General features: G+C 41.2%; 1 protein-coding gene across 2 annotated transcripts in view; it reads left to right on the top strand.

Moving 5' to 3' along the window:
* The window catches only part of LOC309691867 (tensin-3-like), a 58,821-nt gene that overhangs the window by 27,248 nt on the left and 5,709 nt on the right, over nucleotides 1–25,864 (top strand). For both annotated transcript variants that reach the window (XM_082509881.1, XM_082509880.1), the window contains 5 exons: nucleotides 22,091–22,238; nucleotides 22,804–23,237; nucleotides 24,960–25,043; nucleotides 25,191–25,319; nucleotides 25,558–25,653. In XM_082509881.1, coding sequence (XP_082366007.1) covers nucleotides 22,091–22,238; nucleotides 22,804–23,237; nucleotides 24,960–25,043; nucleotides 25,191–25,319; nucleotides 25,558–25,653 — 891 coding nt within the window. The remainder of the gene's footprint in view (nucleotides 1–22,090; nucleotides 22,239–22,803; nucleotides 23,238–24,959; nucleotides 25,044–25,190; nucleotides 25,320–25,557; nucleotides 25,654–25,864) is intronic.

Raw genomic sequence — 25,864 nt, 5'->3', positions numbered from 1 at the left:
TGTGCTGATGGCAATGGCAGAGGCTTTTGGAACACTGGTTGCAATGGTGATATCCTATTATAGAGATAGTAATTAAAGTGATATTTATGGTGGCATTTTGCATTGTATTGCAGGCAGATTAGTTTGAGCTTTGAAACAGCGGGTCTGCCTGTTTATTGTAAACACGTTTTTCAAAGCAGAGCGGCAGCAGGATGGAGTAATAGCTGCTGAAAGAGTAATCATCAGTTATGTAAAAAAAGGCTTTTTTTTCTTTACTGCATGGATGAATTAACAAACAACACCAAATATCTTTCGCTCGGGGATCAGACAACAGTTTCCTGTTCCCCAACTTAAAATTAAACTGCAGTCTGGGAAACAGTTTGCCTTGTCTGGACAAAACAGTGACGTACCACATTTGAAATATTTTTTTAATGTTTACAGTCATTATTGTAATCACAGTCTGACCTTAGGCTACTGCTGTGGACAGCATCAGGCAGCTAAAAAACAACGGCGCACCCAGTCAGACACACTAACGCTCCAGTAACGACTACCGAGGTATTCACAATAGGGCTGCCACAAACGATTATTTTGATAGTCGACTAGTCACCGATTATTTTTGCGATTAGTCGACTAATCAGATCATCATCCATTGAACGTAAAAGTACAGCTTATTGCACCAGCAGCATCTGCTCTTATATAACTATCATTAGCTTACAGCTTTAAGTGTTTAAGGTCTGTGCTAACTAAAAATAAAGACAAGATGATAGTTAATTGAATTCTAATTAAATGTGCAGATTGTTTCGGTGGAGTTTAATAAACTCAGCCGATTTACTCAGGAACAAATAAAATACTGAAAAAAGCCAAACAATAACATTTTTAAGTTATCTAAGTGACTTGTATATGTTTAACCTGAGTAGGGCGGTGGGTTTGAAAACGATCTGCCGGGAGTCCGGTGCTCTCATGGCCCCCGGCTAGCTATCGAGCTAGTGGGTAACAGACGCCTCCGAAAACGTCGGAGCGCTTTTGAAAATATGTGGTGTCTTGATAAACTGAGCAGATATTTGAGGTTTACACAGCTACATTCTCGCCTGAAAATATGTTAAACGTTTATTTTGTGACCCAGAAAGAATAATAAGAGTAATATTAAAACTAACTAGCTGCCGCCATTGTTGACAACTGCGCTGGGCCGCGCTATGAATTCTGGGACACAGTTTCTTCTTCTTCGGGGTTTAACGGCAGCTGGCATCCTTGTACATGCAGTGCTGCCATCTTCTGTTTCAGTCCGTTATTACACTCTTAAATCCTGCTACTTATTCCTGCTTTTGGGATCTTACAAAGCTTCAAATGACGCGTCGACTATTAAATCAGTCGTCGACGATTTTGATAGTCGACGTAATCGTGACTAGTCGACTAATCGTGGCAGCCCTAATTCACAACAGATCCTGGTGTGTCATATGTGCTGGTATTTTTATGAAGCTCGTAGAATTATAGTGTACATTTTAGTATTCCAGTGAATTTGATAGACTTTTTTAAAGTCTACTCTAATTTGAGTCTAAAAGGAAAACTGAGTTTATTAAACTAACATGTGAAAGTTCTTTTTATTTAAATAAATATAAATTAGGGGGAATTGTCTTTTGCTTCTTTGCCAAGAGTTTAGTGAGATGCTATTACTCATTCTATATCTCTGGAGTTAGAGGGCAGTTAGCACTTGAGCAAAAGTATGCAAAGATAAAAAGCAGCTACACATAGGCAATATAGAGTTAGACAGATAATAAACCAGAATATGAACTTGAAAGTCTTATCTAACCATAAAAATGATCTAACTATAGTGTTTCTCATTTCCTAATAAAGAAAAGACAAAAAATGTAAAACAAAAAAAACATCTGAAACAGGTAAAGCAGTCACAGAATTTGCCAGTTACACTTAATGCATTTACTAGCACCCTAGTAGCACAAAAGCCAAATCTAAAAGTATAATATAAAGCAGAAAACAACATATTGTTTATTTCTTAAAGGTAAATAGCCAAAAGAGAAGAGCTGCTGCATCATAAAGCTGAACCAAAACCATAAAGTTGGGGACCATACCCAGAAATGATAGTAGGGTAAAACACATGATAGAACTAGGGTTGATTTCAGAGTTAGGTGGTAATTATTCAAACATTGCATATAACATATGGGATGTTGTTATAAAAAGTGTTTTAACCAGTCAATGCATTGCGTATATGCTACTATATGAGTGCCTACAGAGATTTCTTACCAAAACAGAGATACCCCACACATGTTATATGCTTTAAGGCTGTTTAGTAACAACACTAAGATTTTTAAAATGGATAGCAGACTCACATCTAAGCCTTTGGGAAACCAACATTACAGTACCAGGCAATCATCAACCTAAAGATGAACTCTGCTGCGGTTTCTGCACTTGTGTACTTTCATATCCTCGTGATGGCAAGCTCAAATTCAAGTGTTATGTAATGATAATTTCTGTGTGTACTTTTGTATGAATCAAAATAAACACTGATATATATACAGAAGGTCTCAGCCAGCGGAAGCAGGCTTTAGCCAAGGAATGTAGATGTAGTTACGAGCTGAGGTTTAACAGAGTCAGATGGTTTGCTCAGATAGACACTTGACTTTCTGAACCTCAGGGGTGAAAGGTCGGGAGCAAGTCAGAGGGTATAGCACAGAGGGGAGCACGACCTCTTCAAACGGTTGCTTTTTGTTGTGCTTAGTGAATAGGAGTGAGCTAAAGGGTCTTTAGCTAAATATTTCAACGGTCATTGTGTAGACATGCAGTATAATGATCCAGATGTCAACAAAAGACTGAAAGTTGCCTGTAGTATGCACAGTGTCATGCAAAATAGCTTGCATAATGAATAATGTGATAATTTCACTCACTACACATGTGTCTCATAGAAGTTACGATTATATACAAGATGGATATACAAAGCAACTAAAGTACTTTGCTTAGTTTGTCACACTTGGGGTGTCCCAGTGCATCTCAGCTTGGAGTCTGATAGTCAAAAGAAGACTGTTTTCTCATTTGAAGTAATTTATATTTGGCCATAAAACTCCACATTCTTCCACATGGAGAGCAACAGCAAGATCCCATTACAAAACAGAGCAGTCATCACTGATAAGAGATATGACAAAGATGAAATCATTAACACCAAAAAGCAGCTGGAGGTGGGTTTCAAAGTGGCTTGCAAGCTGAGCTTGAGTGACTATGCAGCATGCCTGAGCTAATGCAACACTCGATAACTCTTTTTGATGCTGTTTAAGGCGTGTGTAGATGAATAACTGAAGTCAGCAATTCAAGTCAACTTCATCTCTGTAAATGTTACAGCAGTGTATAGCAAATTGAGCAGTAAAACTAGCATGCATTTTACAAATAAAAAAGGAAAAAGAAAAAACAAACAATGAAGATAAAACTAAAATCCATTCCATCTCATTTCCTGTCAAAACCAGGCATGCAGCGCATGCTTCATTTCAAGCAAAAGTAAACACAATTCAATTCATCAGGAGCTTTATGGTGTAATTTACGAGGTGCTAAGATTAGACACATGGCAGGAGACGCTGTCAGTGTGTCTGCATGCTTTTTCCTTTGCATTTGTAGTGAGCAGATGGTGGGAGTGGACACACATGCCCTGACAGAGAGCTCATAGAAAGTCTTCAAACCCCACCACCTCCTCCTCTCTCTCTCTATGGTCCATAAAAGGCCACAAGTGACCTCTGACCCCTCTGGTATCCACTCTGATTGGGGGAAAGTGCTCACAGTAGCTGAGCAGGAACAATGCTCAGTGGTCAGTAAGAGGGAGGGAGTGGGGGGTTGGGAGGGCGGGGGGGATTCCCTACCTCTTCTTTCTTCCTCCCTCTCTTTTCTGTCCCTCCCTTCATACAAACCCAGAAGTTGTGCGGAGTCACAACACGCCAGGAACAAACAGGGGAGCTCATTTTTCCATCTGGGATACGAAAGGAATTGGGCATGGCAGCGAAACTATCCAGCCCCTGAACACACACACACACAAGAAACCTCCAGTGAGTTGAGTTCACATTGCTTTGTTGCATACAGAAGTGAAAAAAGGGAGAGAGAGAGAGAGGAGGAGATTCTTGGTCACAGGGAGGCTTTCATTCACACAGTGAGGCAGAGCGTAGTAGAAAGAGATAGAGGTTTTTGGAACAGGAAGGGGAGATCCTGGAAGTTTGGGGGTAAACAGGAAACCTACAAACAGGAGGACAACTTCTGAGAGTGTCACCGTCATGACTGCATCTCTTGGTATGTACGTGCACACACACATATGCCAGAAAGCCTGAATGATTGTGTATGATTGAATAGTTTTGTTCACAAGTGTGCGTACACACCGGCTGCAACCACCTACAGTCATGATACACCGATGAGCTTTTAACAGGTTTCCTTGTGTTCTTTATTTTTATTTTCTCAGTTTTCCTTATATTCTGTCTCTTGTTTATGAAATGTTACCTCTCCCTCAGTCCCTCGCGGAATTTTTAAGGAGGCGCACATGCAGAGAAACACTTCCCCTCTCTTCTCTCTAATCCAGGTCTCTGGTATTAGCCAACACTTCCTGGAATTTTTCCTTTTTCATCCACCCCCATCCCTCCTTAAAAACCCCACATTCTGTCTCTTTTTGTGCATGAAAAAACGATTTAGCGTGCAGCCCGTCTGACATCTCACACTCGGTGGGATGGTGAGGTGGTTTGTTCCATTGCCGTGTTCATGATGTCATCCCTTTAAAGGCTATTATGGCCTGTGTTGTGCAGTCATGGAGGCTGATGTATTGGTGGTTAACCGAAGGAGGTCCCGTTTCCCCCTTTTTTTCTGCCCTACTGACCTGGGTTGAACTGAAAAGTCTTTGAAGATTTTCATTTTTGTTGGGGTGCTTATTGCTCCCAGCATTCCCCCGGGATGTCACACTCAACAAAATAAGCCACAAGTAAACTTCAACTTTATTTTTCCTCCAGGAACAATCTTTGTCTTGGTTTTAATTTCTAAGTGTTGAAGTCAGGTTTTGAACTTGGAGTAAGTACAGCTGGTCTTTTTGATATTTTTATAATACTGGATAAATGAAATTGCAAAATGGTGCATCCTTTGAATTTGATGCATTTTACCGCTATTTCTGGACATTTGATAAGCAAAAATATATGAAAAGCTTAAGGAAATGAGATACAAATTTGCAAAACTGGTCACCAGGACTTCTTCAGTGCGGTGGAAATAATAATAATAAACTAGAAAGCGAAAATTTCTGAAGAAATTTTAAGTGTGCCTATGCCGCTGCTAATCAGTATAGTTTGCCATTCAAACGGCTACAGAGAGCAAAACTCAGCAGAGCAGCCATTCTCCACCATGAACTATGGTAAAACCAAACACCGCTCGCGCCTCACAGATGACAGCTTACAGTTTTGTGTAAAGATGAGGTGACTTCGTACAGCCCCAATTTGTAGACGCTGTGCGCAGAGGTTCATAAGCAGACCCGACAATGTTTGCATGAACACACTTTGAAGCATTACGTTATGGACCACTTTTCACACATAGTTGCTGTACCCACACAGCCGGCTGTAGCTTTTCATCTCATAGCCCGACACATACACAAAAAAAAAAAAAAAAAAAAAAAGCAGAGAGAGCACAGACTTTACACCTGAGAGGCGTGATTGCAGATGCCGCTGAGGTGGGTCCACCTCCCCTGCAGCGGCACTGCAGACCACGCCCTGCCACACACATCAAACACGTAAAATAAATATTTATGCACTTTTCATTCACTTTTTGTTTTTTGTTATTTTTTACACAGTGTTCTGAATGATTAACAATGGTCTACAGCCAATCTTGTGTATTATTATACAAACTTTGGTTGTAAGATTCAGATAACTATTTAATAAAAGCTAAATATTTTATATGAGAGTAAGAAAGAAAAGTATATCTTTGTCTCATACTCTCATCAGACAATACATGAACCTCTCAATAAACAAAATATATGCTCGGCTTAAATGACAAACCGCTATTTTACACAGTGGAACACTTATTTTTAAACAAAACCAATGCAGTTCGCCACTGACAGTGCTTACCTTTGCACATCACAGTAAACACTGAACCAAGATGGCGCCCACGCGAACGAGAAATCTGAACTACGGTGTCCTGCAGAGGACAAATGGTCAAAATTGCTAAAATTTACAACATATATGCAGCTCAACAGCGACACCTTGTGACTTATTCCAGTCACTACCTTACATATACATAACGTCTTACCTGACATTCAGTTCACCGGACACTCATACTGAATCACCAGCCCATATAAATGAAAAATAAGTCCAGCAGCCAACCAAGAGTCATCACGAAAGACTAGGGGTGACACGACAGCGTGAGCGGGCCTGGGTGTCAGCCAGCCCAGCCTGGGTGTCAGCCAGCCCGACCTGGGTGGCAGCCAAGCCGCGCTAGCCAGCTAGCCGGCTAGCTGCCATGCGGCGGTGAAACGAGAGCGTGAGCCGGCCTGGGTATCAGTCAGCCCGGCCTAGGTGTCAGCCAAGCCGCCCTAGCCAGCTAGCTGCCATGCGGCGCTAGCAGTAACATCGTGAGAGATATGGGACTTCTTGATAAAATATGGGACTTCTTGATAAAACGAGCAGATATTTGAAGTTTACACCCCTACATTCTCGCCTGAAAATAGGGGAGGCTGTCATAAAGTTCAAAATCAGTAACTTAGCGCGCACAGCTGTATAGAAACTCCGTCGTGCTAGCTAGCACGCAGTACAGTTATTGTAACTGTCAGCACAACGAAAATAAACTACACCTAAACTCGGTTTATATCTGACCCAAATAGAGTGCAGTTAATAACGTCTTACCTGAAATTCAGTTCACCAGCCGCCTGCTTCTCCTGCATTGGGTTTCCCTTATCCACGATTGAGCTCCGCGTTAGCCACCACCGGTCGATCGGTGTTTCTTTCCCCGCATACGAGGGGAAGAGACATATACCGGTGGCTAACGCGGAGCTAGCTAGCCACCGGTATATGAACAACTCAGTTATTTTTTCCACATCGACCAGCATCATCGGCCCATATAAACGAAAAATAAGTCCAGCTAAGACAAAGACTGTTTGCGGAGCGATCGGGGGTGAAAGGAGTTAGAGACGCCTCACTGAAAGCCAAGCCTGGGTGCTTTTGAGCGAAGCGGCGCCGGCTAGCCGGCCGGCCGAACTAGCTAGCCGGCTAGCCGGCCGGCCGAACTAGCTAGCCGGCTAGCCGGCCGGCCGAACTAGCTAGCCGGCTAGCCGGCCGGCCGAACTAGCTAGCCGGCTAGCCGGCCGGCCGAACTAGCTAGCCGGCTAGCCGAACTAGCTAGCCGGCCGGCCGAACTAGCTAGCCGGCTAGCCGGCCGGCCGAACTAGCTAACCGGCTAGCCGGCCGGCCGAACTAGCTAGCCGGCTAGCAGCAACATCGTGAGAAATCTGTTGCTAATATGGGATGTTTTGACAAAACGAGCAGATATTTGACGTTTACACACCTACATTCTCACCTGAAAACCGGTCGATCGGCGGCCGCCTCACATGTTTCTTTCCCCACATATGAGGGGAAAGAGACACATACCGGTGGCTAGCTAGCTCCGCGTTAGCCACCACCAAACAACTCAGTTAGTTTTTCCTCATCGACCAGCATCATCGGCCCATATAAACGAAAAATAAGTCCAGCTAAGACAAAGACTGTTTGCGGAGCTATCGGGGATGAAAGGAGTTAGAAACGCCTCACTGAAAGCCAAGCCTGGGTGCTTTTGAGTGAAGCGGCGCTAGCTAGCCAACATCGTGAAAAATCTGTTGCCAATATGGGATGTTTTGACAAAACGAGCAGATATTTGACGTTTACACACCTACATTCTCACCTGAAAATATCTTAAAAGTTTACTTTGTGACCTAGAAACACAAATAAGAGGAATATATTAAACCAAGTGGCAGCCGCCATTGTTTGACTGGTAGAGGCGTGCTTTGAATTGTGGGATATGCAGTTTTCCACCAAGCATACACCCTTGCCGTTACCGTAACTATTCAATGCTTCGTGCAACCTTAAGAATTCCAATGGTTCCTGAAAGCACCGACGCTGTGCGCGCCGTTCATATTGTTGTCATTATGGTAATCCAAATACGGGGACATACCACTAGAGTGAGCCAACACACCACAAATTAAGTGAGTGAGCAAACACACCACAAAGTAAGTAAAGTTTCACTTTCGTTCGTTCCCATTCATTTGAATGGGCAAAAACTTGCATTAAAATATTCATATTTAAAAAACTATAGAAGTAATAAACACCAAAAGTCATAGCACACCATTCCTGATCCAGCCGCACAAAATGATATAACATATATGAAGCTTGTGTCAGGCTGAAAAAGGAAAATAATAATAATAATAATAAATCCGAGCAATAGTAATAAGTGTGCCTTTTGGCATAGGCACACTTAATAATCCCTGCTTTGCAACAGAGAAGGAAAGTTAGGCACAGACATAACTAGAGAAGAGTGGCACATTAAAAGAAAATCACCTGCTTCATTATCAAAATCACTCCTTGAGTAACCCTTTTATGAAATGGGTGGTTTCTTTGCCATATTTCAGGCCAGCTTGTAGAACAAAATGGCTGAGTTTACATCAGAAGTTAGTGAGGGGGATCTCTGCCTATGCAGCTATCCTAGAAAAAATATTCTAATTATCATCAAACAAAATCTTTATTTATATATACAGAGGTGTCAAAACTGATCATTGAGGGTACTTCTTTATGGTGGAAAGAGTTCAGGTCTTGAGTGTACCATATGCCTCCAGAACAGCTTCAGTGTGTCTTGACTTGGATTTTCCACATCTCCATAGAGAAGTGATCCATCATTTTACTGCTATAGAGTTTTTCCAAACACAGTGGTTCACAGTCTCCCATAGGCAATCAACTATGTTGAGATCCAGTTTTATGATTCACATGATTTGGATTTTCAGTGAGTCTTTGTTCCTATATGAACAGGAGGCATTGTATATCGTAAAAGAGAGCACTACCTTGGGCACAGAATAAAGGTGATCCCTCAGAACAACACTGGGTTGATTTGTAGTGCAGTTTTGGTTCACTTGTCCCTTCAGGATAGACAGGAAACTGCCCCCAACAGCATGATGACCAGATCCCTAAATAATAGGGGTCAAAAGGGTCACTGTTTCCCTTTATTTTGTTACCCACCTGTGGTTAATGAAAACAGTCCAACATTTATGGGTAAAGAGAGATAGTCTGTCAGGCGTAGGCAAAGAACAGGTGTAATTCCATTACAAAATGTTAAACTGCTTTAAACTGCAGACAAGAGTAAAATACCAAAAGCACAAAATGTCTTGATAGAAACATGAAAACTCAACACCACAGAGAAAGAACAGCTACAAACTAACAAATAAACAGAGTCATCTCTCTATGACGATTGTTATGATGCTGTTATGGTTGATGCATTGGTAATTGTTGGCATGATGTCAACACTGCCCTGTAGTCAGGATAAAAGTGAAAGAAGTGGTTTCAAAGTTTTTGGCACAGTGTCTTTTCCAACGACTGCACCAGTCTCAGGTTTTGAAATCCATCTCCACCAGTATCCAGACATCATTGCCAAAACTATGTCGCATGCAACATTTATGCACTGCTTGGGAGGTGGGTTCTTTTCTTTTTGTTACCACTGGCAACGTACAAAAGTCTCTTGCATGACATGCGGAAATAAAAGCCACAGCCACAGAAATGGTTGAGTGTTATGGTGAAGTGGATGTGTCATGATGTTTCCTCGATGTTGCATTCAGAATATGTTTTTGCTGCCCTCAAATGTTCAAGTATTCTGACTTTAGCCCTTTTACTGTGTAGAAGCTTTTTCAAATACTAATAACTATAACAAGTAGCTATTTTCAGTTAATTCATTCTAAATAATCACCAAAAAAGTGTATTCAATGAGAATTTGACACTATTAAGTAGTAAGAATTAAGTACTATGGTTAAAGTAGAGCAATTCAAGAATTTTTTTCCGTTTATTACCATACTGCACACTAAAATTAAGCACTATCACTAATCACTAAGTTTTTTGTTTGTTTTTTAAATTTTCAGTTCAGTTGTATTTACATAGTGCCAAATCACAAAAACAGTTACATAAAGCATTTTATATGGTAAGGTAAAGACTGGACAACAATACAGAGAAAACAGAAAACCCCAACAACTAGATGAGTCCTGTGAGCTAACACCAAACCGACCACTTGCTGCAACCAGTTGGGGCTGAAGGAAGGAAGACAGAACAGGACTAGACAAAAATATCAAGGAATCTGAAGATAGTTGTTGTTAGCATAAGTAGCTGCACAGTGTCAATAACAGGTTCAGAATTTAGAGAAGTTTAAAAAAAAAGCTCCATTTCCCTATGGGACAAATTTATTGACAAAGGCTGCTCAGAGACACTGTGCAGATGTTTGACTTTTGCTGTGGCGCAGGAAAGCAAGGGCAAAGATTGAGAAAATCAAACCACAAGATGGAAACTTTTGACAACAGAGCAGACAGAGGGCCTGTTCAGGACACAGGCACCAAGATGGAAAAACCGAAACAAGGATTTTGTTCCTCCAACCATTAATCAACAACTGGTCCGTGTTAAAGCTCTGGCTATGTGAGACTAACCAGAGCATACATTGTCTAGCATGCAAATGCTGATGATGCAATCATTTTTAGTACATCTGCACTTTGGAACCATATGACAAAGCAGGAAGTATGGAATCTATAGGCCGTCCATATGATATGATCTTTGCACAAGGGTGGAGTTTATGGCCAGATTTGAACAGGGTAAGGTTTATCTCTCAGAAGAACTAAACAACGATATAGACTTATGGAGCAGCAGAAATGCTCACAGAAGAGGACTTACATCCAGTTATTTTGTATTCATTATTTTGCTGTAACTATTATTTCCACACAGACAGATTAAAAAAAGTGCAGCATTTTAATTACTTGTTGTGTTAAATTTGAATTTAATTTGAATTAAACTGAATGAATGGCTGTATTAGACTTATCAACATGTCTATTTGACCTACAGTGATTTGAGACAGAAAAAATAAATTGACAAGTTGTTTTTTAGTTAGCATGTCTCCACTGTGTTAGAAAGGCTCCAACATGTGATTACTTCTCCAGACGGGTCAAGTTTGAGGAATTTCACTTGAACTGATCAAATATCTGGGTTGTTTACATGCTTTACTGATACATGAAGAATACTGATATTCATCTTCATCTTGAGGGAGCTAAAACTGAATAACATGAGCATGTGATGATTGATTTGCATAGTTATGTCATTATATTATGAGTGAAACCATAGCACTGAATCTGACTGTGGTCCATAAAATCATTGTCATCATGACAATGCCCTAATAAAAGCCCGAGCGATGGTCTAGTCCCTTCAAACACAGTCTTGATTACTGGACTTTATTTAAGAGATAAGATAAGATAAGACAAGACTTTATTGATCCCACAGCGGGGAAATTTTTGCGTCGCCTCAGCTCAGGTACAGATATATGAAGGAAATACAAAAATACAAATAAGTACAATCAATGAAAAAAGTAAGATAATACACTATATACAATGGTAGCATACACAGTATGTGATTATGGATATAGTTGGAAATATGGAAGACATAAACTATATAGCTTGGAAGGTCATGGAAGGTCCATTATGCATGAAGTGGTGACCGTGGATGTTCACAGTGTCCAGTGACTTATGACATCGTGATTGAGGAGTTATAGAGACTAACTGCTGTTGGGATGAATGATCTGCGAAAGCGCTCCTTCCTGCAGCGAGGGTGTTTCAGTCTCTGACTAAAGGAGCTGCTCAGCCCACTCACATACTCATGCAGTGGGTGATGTGGGTTGTTCATGATGGATGTCAGCTTTACTAACATCCTCTCCTCACCAACCACCTCTACAGACTCCAGGGGACATCCCAGCACAGAGCTAGACCTCTGCACCAGTTTGTCAATCCTGCTCCTGTCCCTGTCCGTGCATCCACTCCCCCAGCAGGCCACTACATAGAAAAGGGCAGATGCTACCACAGTGTCATAGAATGTCCTTAACAGAGTCCTGCAGACTCCGAAGGACCTCAGTCTCCTCAGCAGGTGGAGTCGACTCTGGCCCTTCTTATACAGGACGTCTGTATTTGTAGTCCAGTCCAGTTTATTGTTGAGGTGAACACCCAGGTATTTATAAGAGTCCACTATCTCAATGTCTTTCCCTTGGATGTTCACCGGTGTTGTAGGGGGTGACTTCCTCCTGAAGTCTATGATCATCTCCTTTGTCTTGCCGGCGTTGATTCGGAGTACGTTGGTCTCACACCAGCCAACAAAGTCACTGATGACCCCCCTGTATTCCTGATCATTCCCGTCTGATACGCATCCAATGATGGCTGTATCATCTGAGAACTTCTGTATATGGCAATCGTCCGAATTATAACAGAAGTCTGAAGTGTAAAGGCTGAACAGGAAAGGTGAGAGAACCGTGCCCTGTGGTGGCCCCGTGCTGCAGATTACCACCTCGGACACAGTCATGGAGCCTCACATACTGTGGTCTGTTGGTAAGGTAGTCGATGGCCCATGCAGTCAGCTGTTTGCCTACTCCGGCTCCCTCCAGCTTCCCTCTCAGTAGTGCGCGTTGGATGGTGTTGAAAGCACTGGAGAAGTCAAAACACATGATCCTCACAGTGCTCCCCGCCTGCTCTAAGTGAGAGAGGGATCGGTGTACCAGGTAGATGACAGCGTCATCCACCCCAATTCCAGAATGGTAGGCGAACTGCAGGGGGTCCATCTCTGAGCCCACCAGTGGCTGAATGTGGTGCAGGATGAGCCTTTTCATGGTCTTCATCAGATGAGAAGTCAAGGCAACAGGCCTGAAGTGGTTGGGCTCCCTGGGGTGTGCGATTTTTGGCACCGGAACCACACAGGAAGTCTTCCACAGTTCAGGAACCCTCTCCAGGCTCAGGCTCAGGTTGAAGATGTACAGGGCCACCTGACAGAGCTGCTCTGCACAGTCCGTGAGCAGTCTGGAGCAGATTCCATCCGGACCTGCTGCCTTCCTTGCCTTCGTCCTCTTGAGCTGATTTCTCACCAGTGTTGTTATGAGAAATCTGTTGTTACAGTGTTGTTATTCGTCACTCCCTCTCCTTTGCCAATTTACTGAGTTGATAAAACTGTCAGTCTGAACACTAACAGAGAGCAAAGGAATCTGTTTCACATACAACCTCCTACTAGTTTGCCCTCCCCACAACTTGGACACTAAGTTTCTGAATAGCTGAATGGGAGGATGAGGAGGAGGAGGAGGAAGGAGGACACCGCAGAAACTCAAATTGATTGAGTTTTTTTTTTCCAAGTAAGGCCTTACCAGACAGCTGATTGCATTCTGATTTAGGGCCAGGTGATACCAAAGAGAAAGCTGCATGCCCTTCTCTCCCCAGATTCAGACAAACAGTTGATCCGACTGCAGAAAAATGGGCTAAATTTGTTTAAAGTTGCTTTTGGAGATACTTTTGGCAGCTTATCATCTTCATTGATGGTTAGGTCCTGGCTAAATTGCCCATACAGTAAGGAGACTTAATCATAATTGTATTGTTCAGTTTAGAAAATCAAGAAAGAAAAACAGAAGCAAATGTTTTACATGTGCCAGATGAGTTGGATGTGGATCATGTTGGTTGCTGGCACATTGCTGTGGTTGTCATTTGAAGAGAAGAAACTGACTTGTCTACAAACACTGATCTATAGTGAAAACTGCAAAATGAACAGCAGATTGACACTGTTTGGCTTCAAAGCCCATTAGCTAACTTTTAACTTGAAGGCTTTTAACTTGAAGGCAAATCTTCTACATTTCCCAAGTGCTACTACTGCTCGTCTAGTAGTGAGTGAGTGTTTGGCGACAAACATGAAAAATTATAGGCAACCATTAAAATCTGTTAGCACCAGAAGCAAACATTAGCAGGTTTTTAGCACAGCAACCAATTTCTCCCAATGAGAGTATATGAAACTATATACTGAAATTTGGCTTTTAGATAAAAAGCAAAACATAACAAGAGCCAACTTAGCAAAAACTGACTTAAAATACATCTAATGTGTGTGGAGATTCTTCACAGAAATATATTAAACAAGCTGAAAAGATATTTTCATCATGCCTTCTGCCTTTCTTTTAGAGGACAGACGTTTTGTTAGAGATGTAGTAATTGTTGTTCCTTCTTCTGTAATGGACGAATACTCCTCAATTGGAGAATTAGCACCAGCAGTTTTTATTCCCCCAACCTAAACATCATCAGTTTGCAGATGGAAATGGTGATTCATGTGCTTTGTTCAATATGCTTTAAAAATTTGCTGTAGTTTTTGCACATATATACCATCCATTGTATGTAGTCTGTAAATATTTTTGATAAATTACAAGAGGTTTGGTACTTACATATGCAAATGTTACTTTGAACTTATTTAATAGATTTGCTGTTGATTTCTAAACAAATGCAGATTTCATTTTGTCTTTTAAGTGATTGTAAGTATTTTGCTATTTATCATCAAAATTCGACTGCATGCTGTCAGGTATCGATCAAATAGGCAAAAAGTATGAGAAATGCTGTGTACGCACAGAAAAAGTCCATCTCTAAGACCTCAGCATATTTTCAGCCTTCCTGTTGCACACTCGGAATTGGAGTTGTTTATAAACAGGAAACCAGTACTTAAATCATCCAAAAACTCACGTTGGCAGATTTATATAGAAATTAAGCTTCAACTCGGGGTTTGACTTGTTCTCATTAAAATTAAGGTTTCTGCTGTCAGGGCTTAACTTTTAAATTCACCGGAATGAACAAGAACCTTACTTAAGCTAAACTATTTTTGACATTATTATTTCTTCATAATACATAGTCTCACTGGGTATATGGGTAGCAGCAGGTGTCTTCCTCCCCCATTGTTTCTCTGAGAAGCTGCAGTCTGTGATCCCAGTGAACAGCTGTACTGTAACATACTGTGAAACTCCAGACGTGCCAGCCTAAGTCTGTGTGTGTGTGTGTGTGTGTGTGTGTGTATGTGTGTGTATTGAATACTTGCACTCTGCATTCCTGTGGTCAGCATGCCGTTTCTCCAGCAGAGCTGCATGCATCCTTGTGTTTATGTATGTGCGTAGGCTCAGCCTTCTCTGCTAATAATGCACCACACAAAGTTCTTCTTTGTCAGATAAAACATTAGCCCGCTGTATCTTACCTAATTTATTCAGCAGGCTCTGCAGTCTGAGGAAAATATAATCTCCAGATCAGGTTTTATTTTATTGAATAGAATTCATATTTGTTCTAAGCAAGAAGGTATACAGTACACGCATTCACAGTCTGATCCACCTAACCATCACTCACTGTGATCAGAAAAGTGTGTGTGTGTGTGTGTGTGTGTGTGTGTGTGTGTGTGTGTGTGTGTGTGTGTGTGTGTGTGTGTGTGTGTGTGTGTGTGCATGCGTTTGGAGTTGGAGGGGTGGAGGTGCTTGGCAGTTGTGCCCACATGGGCTTGTGCCATTTGGAAAATGTTTTGCATGGTTTAATGGTAAACTGAAGAGGCTTTGTTCAAGTGAGAGCAAAACAGTGCACAGGAAAACGCTAAAGGAAAAAAAATCATCCTAAAGTTTCAATGCATAGTTTGTTCAGCAACTGAATTGGTTACTAACCAAGTTTAGCATATCACGCTAAGAGCTGAAAGTGACGAAATGAACAAATTTACAGTGCAACAGGGAAGGAACTGAAACACAAAATGTCATGTGAAAACTTGAGCTCTTTTGGTCTGGACCAAAGTGATGGACCCACCAATATAACTCTGGTATCTTGAGCTACTGTTTTAGGAACAGAAACATATTTTTCTGTAAATAAACTTTAAGCAGCTAGAAGTTACATGTTTCCTGACTTCTTTTTAATAAAGCACAACATTCAAAGACTAAAACTATTTTTTCTGTTCAGAGAGTGGAGGTTGGCTCAGCAGTTTGGATTTGACAAAGATTTTGTTGCTTTTTCTGTTTCAAATGAAGAAATGACTATCCTTCCCAAAACATCATCTTCTTCTTTTAACCCACACTATTAACATAAGTTGATGTCTTACATGCCAACACTTTTTTTTCTTTCTTTTTTTTTTGAGCATCAAATTTTCATCATTTTACTTAAACCACCAGAGTGTATAGTATCTGGCAAACCTGGATGGTTACACTGTCCATTTAGTTTGTTGTGGAGTATATTTGACTCTAGACTTCATTGGCAACATTCAGTCCATTAATTTATACATTTTTTTCTATTGTATGTCTATGTCTGCCTTTATTTGGATGATAGCTGTGATCTTCCTGGACTTGGATGAAAGCTGTCTATCAAAATTCAGTGGACAGATGTTTCACACATAATTCCTTTCAGCTCCTCTTTCCTGGAGTTATGTTTCTTTCTGCTTTACCTTCTTCCAAGCTTCTTTAGACTGGCAAGATTCATTGTATTGTACATTTATAAATATCATCTTCCTGCATCTTTTGCACTCAAGCAGCCTCCTGCCTACACACTCTGTTACAGTTAGCACTAAGCTTGCTCTTGTTATACCTTCTGCACCTGTGATTTAGCTTATGTTTATTTATTCAGTAGATGCTTCAAGTGAATCCATGTTGAATGAGACACAATCCAAATAAAAATGTGTTCATGCACTTCAGTCTATCCGGAAAGATAAATGCAGATTAACTCACCTTTGTTGCTTGGAAATTGTGCTCTGGGTTCTGTAGTTTCGGTGTATCCAGTCTGTTTGTATGTAATTATACATAAGGTTATATCCTATGATTTGACTAATAGAATAATACAGTTGGTCTAAGGTGTTATATTTTTGTATCTTTAAAACAACTGAGGAGATTCACCAAAGCCCAGTACTACATGAACAAGCTTTATTTTGAACTGAGAATCATTCAAACATGAACAAAGCAAAGAATCAGTAAGTGGAGAATTTTATTCTTAAGAGCATATATATATATATATATATATATATATATATATATATATATACACACACACAGTGGGGCAAAAAAGTATTTAGTCAGCCACCGATTGTGCAAGTTCCCCCACTTAAAATGATGACAGAGGTCAGTAATTTGCACCAGAGGTACACTTCAACTGTGAGAGACAGAATGTGAAAAAAAAATCCATGAATTCACATGGTAGGATTTGTAAAGAATTTATTCGTAAATTAGGGTGGAAAATAAGTATTTGGTCACCTCAAACAAGGAAAATCTCTGGCTCTCACAGACCTGTAACGTCTTCTGTAAGAAGCTTTTCTGTCCCCCACTCGTTACCTGTATGAATGGCACCTGTTTGAACTCATCATCTGTATAAAAGACACCTGTCCACAGCCTCAAACAGTCAGACTCCAAACTCCGCCATGGCCAAGACCAAAGAGCTTTCGAAGGACACCAGGAAAAGTATTGTAGACCTGCACCAGACTGGGAAGAGTGAATCTACAATAGGCAAGCAGCTTGGTGTGAAAAAATCAACTGTGGGAGCAATCATCAGAAAATGGAAGACATACAAGACCACTGATAATCTCCCTCGATCTGGGTCTCCACGCAAGATCTCATCCCGTGGGGTCAAAATGATCATGAGAACGGTGAGCAAAGATCCCAGAACCACAAGGGGGGACCTGGTGAATGACCTGCAGAGAGCTGGGACCAAAGTAACAAAGGTCACCATCAGTAACACACTACAACGGCAGGGAATCAAATCCCGCAGTGCCAGACGTGTTCCGCTGCTGAAGCCAGTGCATGTCCAGGCCCGTCTGAAGTTTGCCAGAGAGCACATGGATGATACAGCAGAGGATTGGGAGAATGTCATGTGGTCAGATGAAACCAAAGTAGAACTTTTTGGTATAAACTCAACTCGTCGTGTTTGGAGGAAGAAGAATACTGAGTTGCATCCCAAGAACACCATACCTACTGTGAAGCATGGGGGTGGAAACATCATGCTATGGGGCTGTTTTTCTGCCAAGGGGACAGGACGACTGATCCGTGTTAAGGACAGAATGAATGGGGCCATGTATCGTGAGATTTTGAGCCAAAACCTCCTTCCATCAGTGAGAACTTTGAAGATGAAACGAGGCTGGGTCTTCCAACATGACAATGATCCAAAACACACCGCCCGGGCAACAAAGGAGTGGCTCCGTAAGAAGCATTTGAAAGTCCTGGAGTGGCCTAGCCAGTCTCCAGACCTCAACCCCATAGAAAATCTGTGGCGGGAGTTGAAAGTCCGTGTTGCTCGGCGACAGCCCCAAAACATCACTGCTCTCGAGAAGATCTGCATGGAGGAATGGGCCAAAATACCAGCTACTGTGTGTGCAAACCTGGTAAAGACCTATAGTAAACGTTTGACCTCTGTTATTGCCAACAAAGGTTATGTTACAAAGTATTGAGTTGTATTTTTGTTATTGACCAAATACTTATTTTCCACCCTGATTTACGAATAAATTCTTTACAAATCCTACCATGTGGATTCATGGATTTTTTTTTCACATTCTGTCTCTCACAGTTGAAGTGTACCTCTGGTGCAAATTACTGACCTCTGTCATCATTTTAAGTGGGGGAACTTGCACAATCGGTGGCTGACTAAATACTTTTTTGCTCCACTGTATATATATGCTCTTAAAGATACATGTCCTGTCCTGCAATGCAGTCTTATAAGAAACTTGTAAAGAAATATATTGCATGAAAAATCAGTTTTCTATTTTCATGCGTAGCACAGGTTGGGTTTTTTTCATCTTTAATTTGTACCTTCCTGAAAGTGTGTAGCTATGGATACTGTGTAGCATAGCTGCTGCCAGTGAAAGGTGTAAAGCAGGCTGTGGATTCAGTCACAGAGCAGAATCTAAGGTCAGAGGTCAGGTTGGGGTCAGCTGGTGTTGCCACACGTATGGCTGTTCTGTAATTAAGCAAACATGCTGGGATGAGGGGAGATGAGCCACAGATGTGAAAAATCACGGTGAAGATAATCGACCGTGGGAACGGTGGGGAGATGAGAATTGGCTGCATTCCTGGAATCATCCCCAGAGAGGAATATAGACAGTGACTGTGGGAATGGCTGCTGCTCTCCCTTCAGTGTGTTCCCCGTAAGAGACAACGACACCAACACAGCCCGGGATTATCTTTGCTTTCTGAACTGCACATTATCGCTTATGTGTGTACATGTGCGTGTGTGTTTGTGTGCGCCTGGTTTTATTTATGTAACTTTTTGTGCACTGAGCTCTTGACCTTTAACCTTCGAGAGTTCAATTTGAGTGTCAACTGTTACTGTTTGGTGTATCGGATACTGTGTGGGAATGTGGTGTTTGTCAATAAGTACATTTCTTTACATATTTATCCATCTCATATTTCTGATACTGCACCACATTTCAGTGATTGGTGTCGCACTTATTCCTCTACAAAAACTGATTCACAGAAGATTGTTTCTTAATTTTCAGGCAACATACCAACTATTTCATGGTGTTAGGTTTTCAGGAAGAAGGGTTCACTGTTTTTCCTTCATTCTTTTAATTTTTCAAAAATAATTTAGATATTTAAATTCTTAGTTGTGCTGAACAATTAATTTGAAGAGGTCCCTTTTGACTCTAAGTATCTGATGTGGGTGCTTTTGCAATAAGTAATGATATTATAACACTAATCTATTATTTTTTTTGCATGAACTACTTTTATCTTTAACTTTTATTAGTATATTTTCTGGACTGTGATGCACTTTTCCTTGTAACATAAAATAGCATCTTTGCATATGCAAGAACCCATTTGTTTTCTCTAAGACCTGCAGACAAATAGCTGTGATGAATAAGCATTCAGATATGACTCTGTAAAAGTCACTCTGCAACACAAACAAAAGCCCTTCAAAACTCTGTAAGAAAAGGAAGCCGTTTTAGCCGAAGCACAGGTAGCTGTACCTAGCTTCTATTCAAATTTTGTTATTTGTCAGACGCGTTTAGAAATTCAGTCACCAACTGACCAGAGAAGTGCCAGTTCAAGTGGCACCAGTTTCTAGTTTAAAGCATACAAAATAAACTTTTTGATATGTTTGAAAGGAGCCATTACCACAGCAGCTGCCATTATATTGACACTTTACATTTAAACTTTAGGACATTTGTTATGCCATACAGAGTGTTGGCACTGTAAAAATGTATGTGAACATTAAGCTGTGGGAAATTCATAGCATCATGGCAAGAAGCCATAGCATTTCACTAGTGGCTGATGAAAAATACGCTCATTATTTGCTATATTACTCCTGGATTTAATTTAGAAATGTTCCTTTATACCACTATGTTTTTTGTTTGTTTTTGTTTTTTTTGTTGATATGCACCAGAATCCAGACACGGTTAGTTAATAATAACAGGACTTGTCACCCAGAGAGTTGATATTGTCTTTTAGGTAACCTTAGGAATTTAAGGACAGAGAACATGTAAGCTAGTTAACTTTAAGTTTTACTCTTTAAACTGTTGCACAGTTTATTCTGTCACACACACACGGTGTACTTTACACACTGGGCCTTATTTGTAACAAATTCTTTGAATTCATTAACTCACTGTCAGCATGTAGGATTATATAATCCACTTGAGATGATGCCGCTTGTCCAGTATGATCACAAACAAAGCTCAGTCAAAATGCCTCCATCTACCAGTACTTGAATGGAGAGAACGAGCGGAAGAGAGGAAGGGGGAGGTGGGGGGGGGGGCAGCCAGCCAAACAAGGAGCTCTTTATAGTGACTGACTATTTTCTCGGTGACTCATCGTAGTTCACAGTCCTGTCTGCAGTCTGAGGAAGCCTGCCCTCATGTTTGCTGAATGACACACTGCATGATCAGAATGCCCAGTGTGGATGTTTGGAGTGACCCCCATCTCTCCTGGAACACACACACAGACACACACACACTGTCAATTCACAGAAATGTACTTTCTTGGCAGACTGGCTCCGATAACCTCTCCCTAACTCTCTTCTGTATGTGCGATTTGAGTTTTAACTGAATGTTAGTCCCGATGGTTACACAGAATTTTTTCTTAAACAGAGCTTAAAAAATGGTCAGTTTGGTAAAGTCAGCACTACCGAAACATCAGCCATGTATCCTTTACTTTTAGCTCTTTTACGTAGCAACTTAATTAAAAACAGAAGCCATGTGGGCCTGTTATGTTTTCCTCATTTTCTGTGATAGTCTGGCCATTTAGCAATCCAAGGTGATAGTCCATCCCAGCAGTACTGAGCAATTGCTAATTCACATTATCGATAGTCAACCAAGAAAAACCACAAGTTTGACCTTACCTACATCTTTAGCACAACAACTATAGACTGGAACATTTACAAATACAGTATGTATCTTGGCCAAACTGTTGTGAACTACAACCTCAGCTGTGTGCATGTGTCTGTGCAACAACGTGATTGGCTCATATATTTTTGTAGTTCAGCTGTTAATTGGTTGTCTTGGGCGAAGAAAAGGAGAGTCAGCTTTCTCTTTATCAATGCAGAATTCTCCCAGAGATTTCTAACTGGGATTTGTTGAGTGTCCAACAAAATAACCAAGTGCTGTTCAAACCTTCTGTTTGCAAAAGGCAGCCAATCAGAATAAAGTTGGCTTAAAGGTTGTGTGAGCTTAATATACGGTACTGTGTGACGTGAGGTGCGCAAGATTCAGTTTAGGACAAACAAAAATTATTTTGGATCATGAATCATGCAGAGCTAGTCTACTAGAGTCCAAGAATAAAATATAACAACGGAAATCTACACAATCTAAACAAGTCTCCATAAAAGGTGAGAACAAATAAATAAATAAATAAATAAATAAATAAATAATAAATACTTTAATATACTTTAAAGAATTATTCCTTATATGAACAGTTTCTGTCAAACCTCAACAGGTGTGTTTCAACTCTCAGTCTATAATCCAAACAAAGGTAGGGTCCCAAACAAAAGCTTAAACAAGCACCAGTTAGCAGTGATTTTGTGGGCTAGTTTCTGGAACTACGTCGAACCCTCGTATGTTTTTTTTTTTTTTTTTTTTGGACACTAAACACAGTAGAATAGCAGTTGCTTCATTTTGTATTCCTTTTTTTTCCCCAGATTCCCGGAGTTTCCTGGACAGCATGAACCACGGCAGCAGCTCCACAGAGGGAGAGATATTCAGATCAGACGTTCCTGCTTCCTGTCAGAGGATCTTTGGCTCCATGTGCTCAGTGTCATCGGGCAGCCACCTCCCACACGCAGACAGGTACACAGACACTTCCATACCCATACTCACCGGGTATGTTTCCAACGAGCAGTTTTGAATGACCATATGAATGCTGGGTAGAATCATTTCTGAAGTTTTACAGCTGCAAATGCTGTAAGTCTCCATTCCTACCACACCCCAAAAGCACAAAGGTGTTCTTTTGAGTTCAGATCTGGTCCAGCCACAGAAGCACATTTTCATGCTCAAGGAACCAGTTTAGGATGAATGAAAATAGCCAATATAACATGATGCACATAGTCAATAACGATACATGCTAAATGTAAACAAACTGATTGTGGCTTTTGAGACATGATTGATTGGTTGATAAGAAGCCTAAATTCGCATATCTGCAAAGGGTGGGTTGACAGCATTTTAAAGGCTGTGGCTTAAGAACAGGATGTCACTCCAGATCATAGGCCTGTGAAGGCAGAAGCCAATACTTTTGGCAATATAGTGTATGTTGGCTGTAACACTTCACACTGATGCACTGCCTGACCTTGTGTTTTTCTTTTGTCTTTTTTACGTGTATGCTTTAAATTCCACATCATAACCTTCTCTCCCACAGCTCCACTCCTCCTCCAGTGTGGCACGACCATACTTCAAACTCCCTGAACTCCCCGTATCCTTCCCAGCCATCACCTCCTCTATCTCTCAACTCTCCCAATGCCCACAGTTCTCCTCATGGGCCCGCAGGGGCCCACAGGGGGAGGGACAGCACAGACTTGTCCTCATTATTGTTGGGGAATGATGGCCTGGAGGAGAGCCTGCTGGAGGCAATGGAGGGCCTTGGTAGTTTTAACCTGTTTGGAGAGGAGGGCCTTGCTCCACTGTTGCCTGAGAAAAGAAGGGGAGGTGAAGGGGGAGAGCTTAGCTCCCGCTCCCCTTCACTGAGTGGATATTCTAGCCCTCGTAGTGGAAGCAGTCTCAGCATCCCTTTCTCATCTTCCATGACCCCTGACCCCTTAAGAGGAATCAGTGGGGCCTCGTCACCTGGAGCAGGTAAACAGTCCCACATAGATTCTCTGAATGTGTCACTGATAATTTATTTTCTCTGATCCTGACATGAACATTTCAAACTATAAAGATAGCTTTGTAAAACTCACCACCCCAAACCCAGTCTTACTATTAACAACTTTTTGAACCAGAACCACACAAATGCAGCAAGCATCCTAAACTGAAGATGACTTTCATTTCCTTGACCAGATACATCAGACTGTGCACTACACCAATTGGCTTTCTTGAACTGTCCTTGTCAAATCAAACATCCAAAGCTATCCTTTTGGTTTATTGAGCTGGGGTTGTTACAGGATATGGTAAAAACAGGAGAGATTTATATTACAAAGTTGATCCAGTGGGACATTTTATGCTTCCACCTCAGGATTGAAGGTGGATTCTAATATCAAAAGAATCTTTGTTTACATTAAAGTAAAACAGAAAATGCTTCACTGAGTTGACAACAATTAAAGGAGAAAAAAGGCTAAATGCACACATCAGGGAAAGCACCAAATAACAACAGTCACTTCAAGGTGCTTTATATTGTAAGGCAAAGACCCTACAAATAATAGAGAGAAAATCCAACAATAAGATGACTCGCTTTGTGCAAGCACTTGGTGACGATGGGAAGGAAAAACTCCCTTTTAACAGGAAGAAACCTCCAGCAGAACCAGGGCTCAAGGAGGAGTGGCTATCTGCTATGACCACTTGGAGGTGAGAGAAGAGAGACAGAACAAAACCGATGCTTTGGAAGAGAACCAGAGGTTAATAATAACTAATAAATGAATGCAGAGAGGATTGTAAACACATAGTGGGTGAGAAAGGTAGTGAAGAAGAAACACTTCTGCATTAAGGAAAAGCCCCTGGTAGCCTACAGCTATTGCAGTGTAACTAAGAGAGGATTCAGGGTCATCTGATCCAGCTCTGACTATATGTTTTATCAAAAAGGAAGCTGGTTCCACAGCAGAGCGGCCTAAAAGCTGAAGGCTCCGCCTCCCATTCTTCTTTTAAATGTCATAGGAATAGAGGGAGCAACAGTAATAGTGATCCAGACGTCTGAGAGCAGTCTGTGCTCTGTTGGGGTGATGTTGTGGTACTATGAGGTCTTTAAGATAAGATGGGCACTTCTCCTCATTTACAATGAGAAGTGTTTTTCGAAAGCTCAAATATGTCAAAACAGGCATCACTAAATTGAACAGCTAGCTAATTAAGGTGTAAGAGTGTTTGAAATGTAATAACAAAGAGCCCAAAATATATATGTATAATACATGTATAATGTAAAGCTGTTTTCAGAGTCAAATCTGGAAGACAGAATTTGTTTCATAATGATATCCCATTACTATCTGTCCAGCATAGTCACTCAGTTCAGGGAGAAAAAGCTGAGTCACTCACAGGTCTTTTGCCTTTTCAATCCAATTAGCTAATTTCATGTTCTATATTATAATATGTTAAAATGATCAAGGCTCTTTAGGAACATGATTCAAACGTGACCACATGTTGGCTGTTAACTTACCGTTGGTCACTAGTTAGGTTTTGTTATAGAAAGAGTAAGAGCAATCTTAATCTAAGTTGCAAAGTGGTGGCACCAAAAATCACGAATCAGGCTAACTGAAGATATTTTTGTCTGTGTGGCTACACGATGTGCTCACCCTTTAACTGTGAGTCTGGTCATATTTGGCTCAAAGTTGGTGTGAAACCTAACAGAGAGCTTTAACCTGTGTCTTGCAGACTCTGGCAGTAAGCAGGACACTGTGAAGTTTGTTCAGGACACTTCCAAGTTCTGGTACAAGCCCGACATTTCCAGAGACCAAGGTAAATATTGGTCTTGGACCACAGTGGTTAATGGCCACTTGTGAGAAGATAATACACCCTCGTGCAAAGGTTTCCTCTATGTACAATGCAGACTGAGTCTAACTTTAGCTTATCTCTGCTTCCTCCTTCTGTTGACCTACTGAACAGCCATCGCGGTGCTGAAGGACAAAGAGCCGGGTTCGTTCATTGTCAGAGACAGCCATTCATTTCGTGGCGCATACGGTTTGGCCATGAAGGTGGCTACACCTCCTCCAACAGTGATACAGAGCAAAAAAGGTGGGTTGAATGCCATGTTCTGCATACACAAACTTTCTGTGAGCTGCCAAGAGAGCACTGCAAAAATGATATTTAAAGGTGCAAACCTCAGCACTGTGAGTCAGCTAAATGGGAGTGTGCTTCCTAGTATTTTGGACTTTTATCACTATTTTAATTTACAGTTCATGTTAATTAAATATTAACCTTTGATGTAATTTATAGATATGAATAAACTAAGCCATGAGGCCATGTTTTGCAGGAGGAGATCTGTCTAGTGAGCTGGTGAGACACTTCCTGATAGAGTGCACACAGAAAGGTGTTCGGCTTAAAGGATGCCCCAATGAGCCTTACTTTGGTGAGAAACATTTCACACGCTATGATCCAGATTAAATACCCAAGTAAAACATAACAGCCTTGACCTGATCAAAGTCTAACGACAGCTAGGAGAGCAGCATGCTTCCTCATAGCTGTTTATAGTCCATCCCAGGTCATAACAGACAAGCACCATGCTGCCCCCTACTGGTCATAACACTGGAGTGCAGCTGACTCATTTCAATAGTCATACG

This window comes from Aulonocara stuartgranti (genome assembly GCF_965226115.1).
Source record: "Aulonocara stuartgranti genome assembly, chromosome: 17".
In the NCBI taxonomy this organism is placed as follows: domain Eukaryota; kingdom Metazoa; phylum Chordata; class Actinopteri; order Cichliformes; family Cichlidae; genus Aulonocara; species Aulonocara stuartgranti.
Note: the sequence above shows the minus strand (reverse complement) of the source record. Positions and strands in the feature narration are given on the sequence as shown.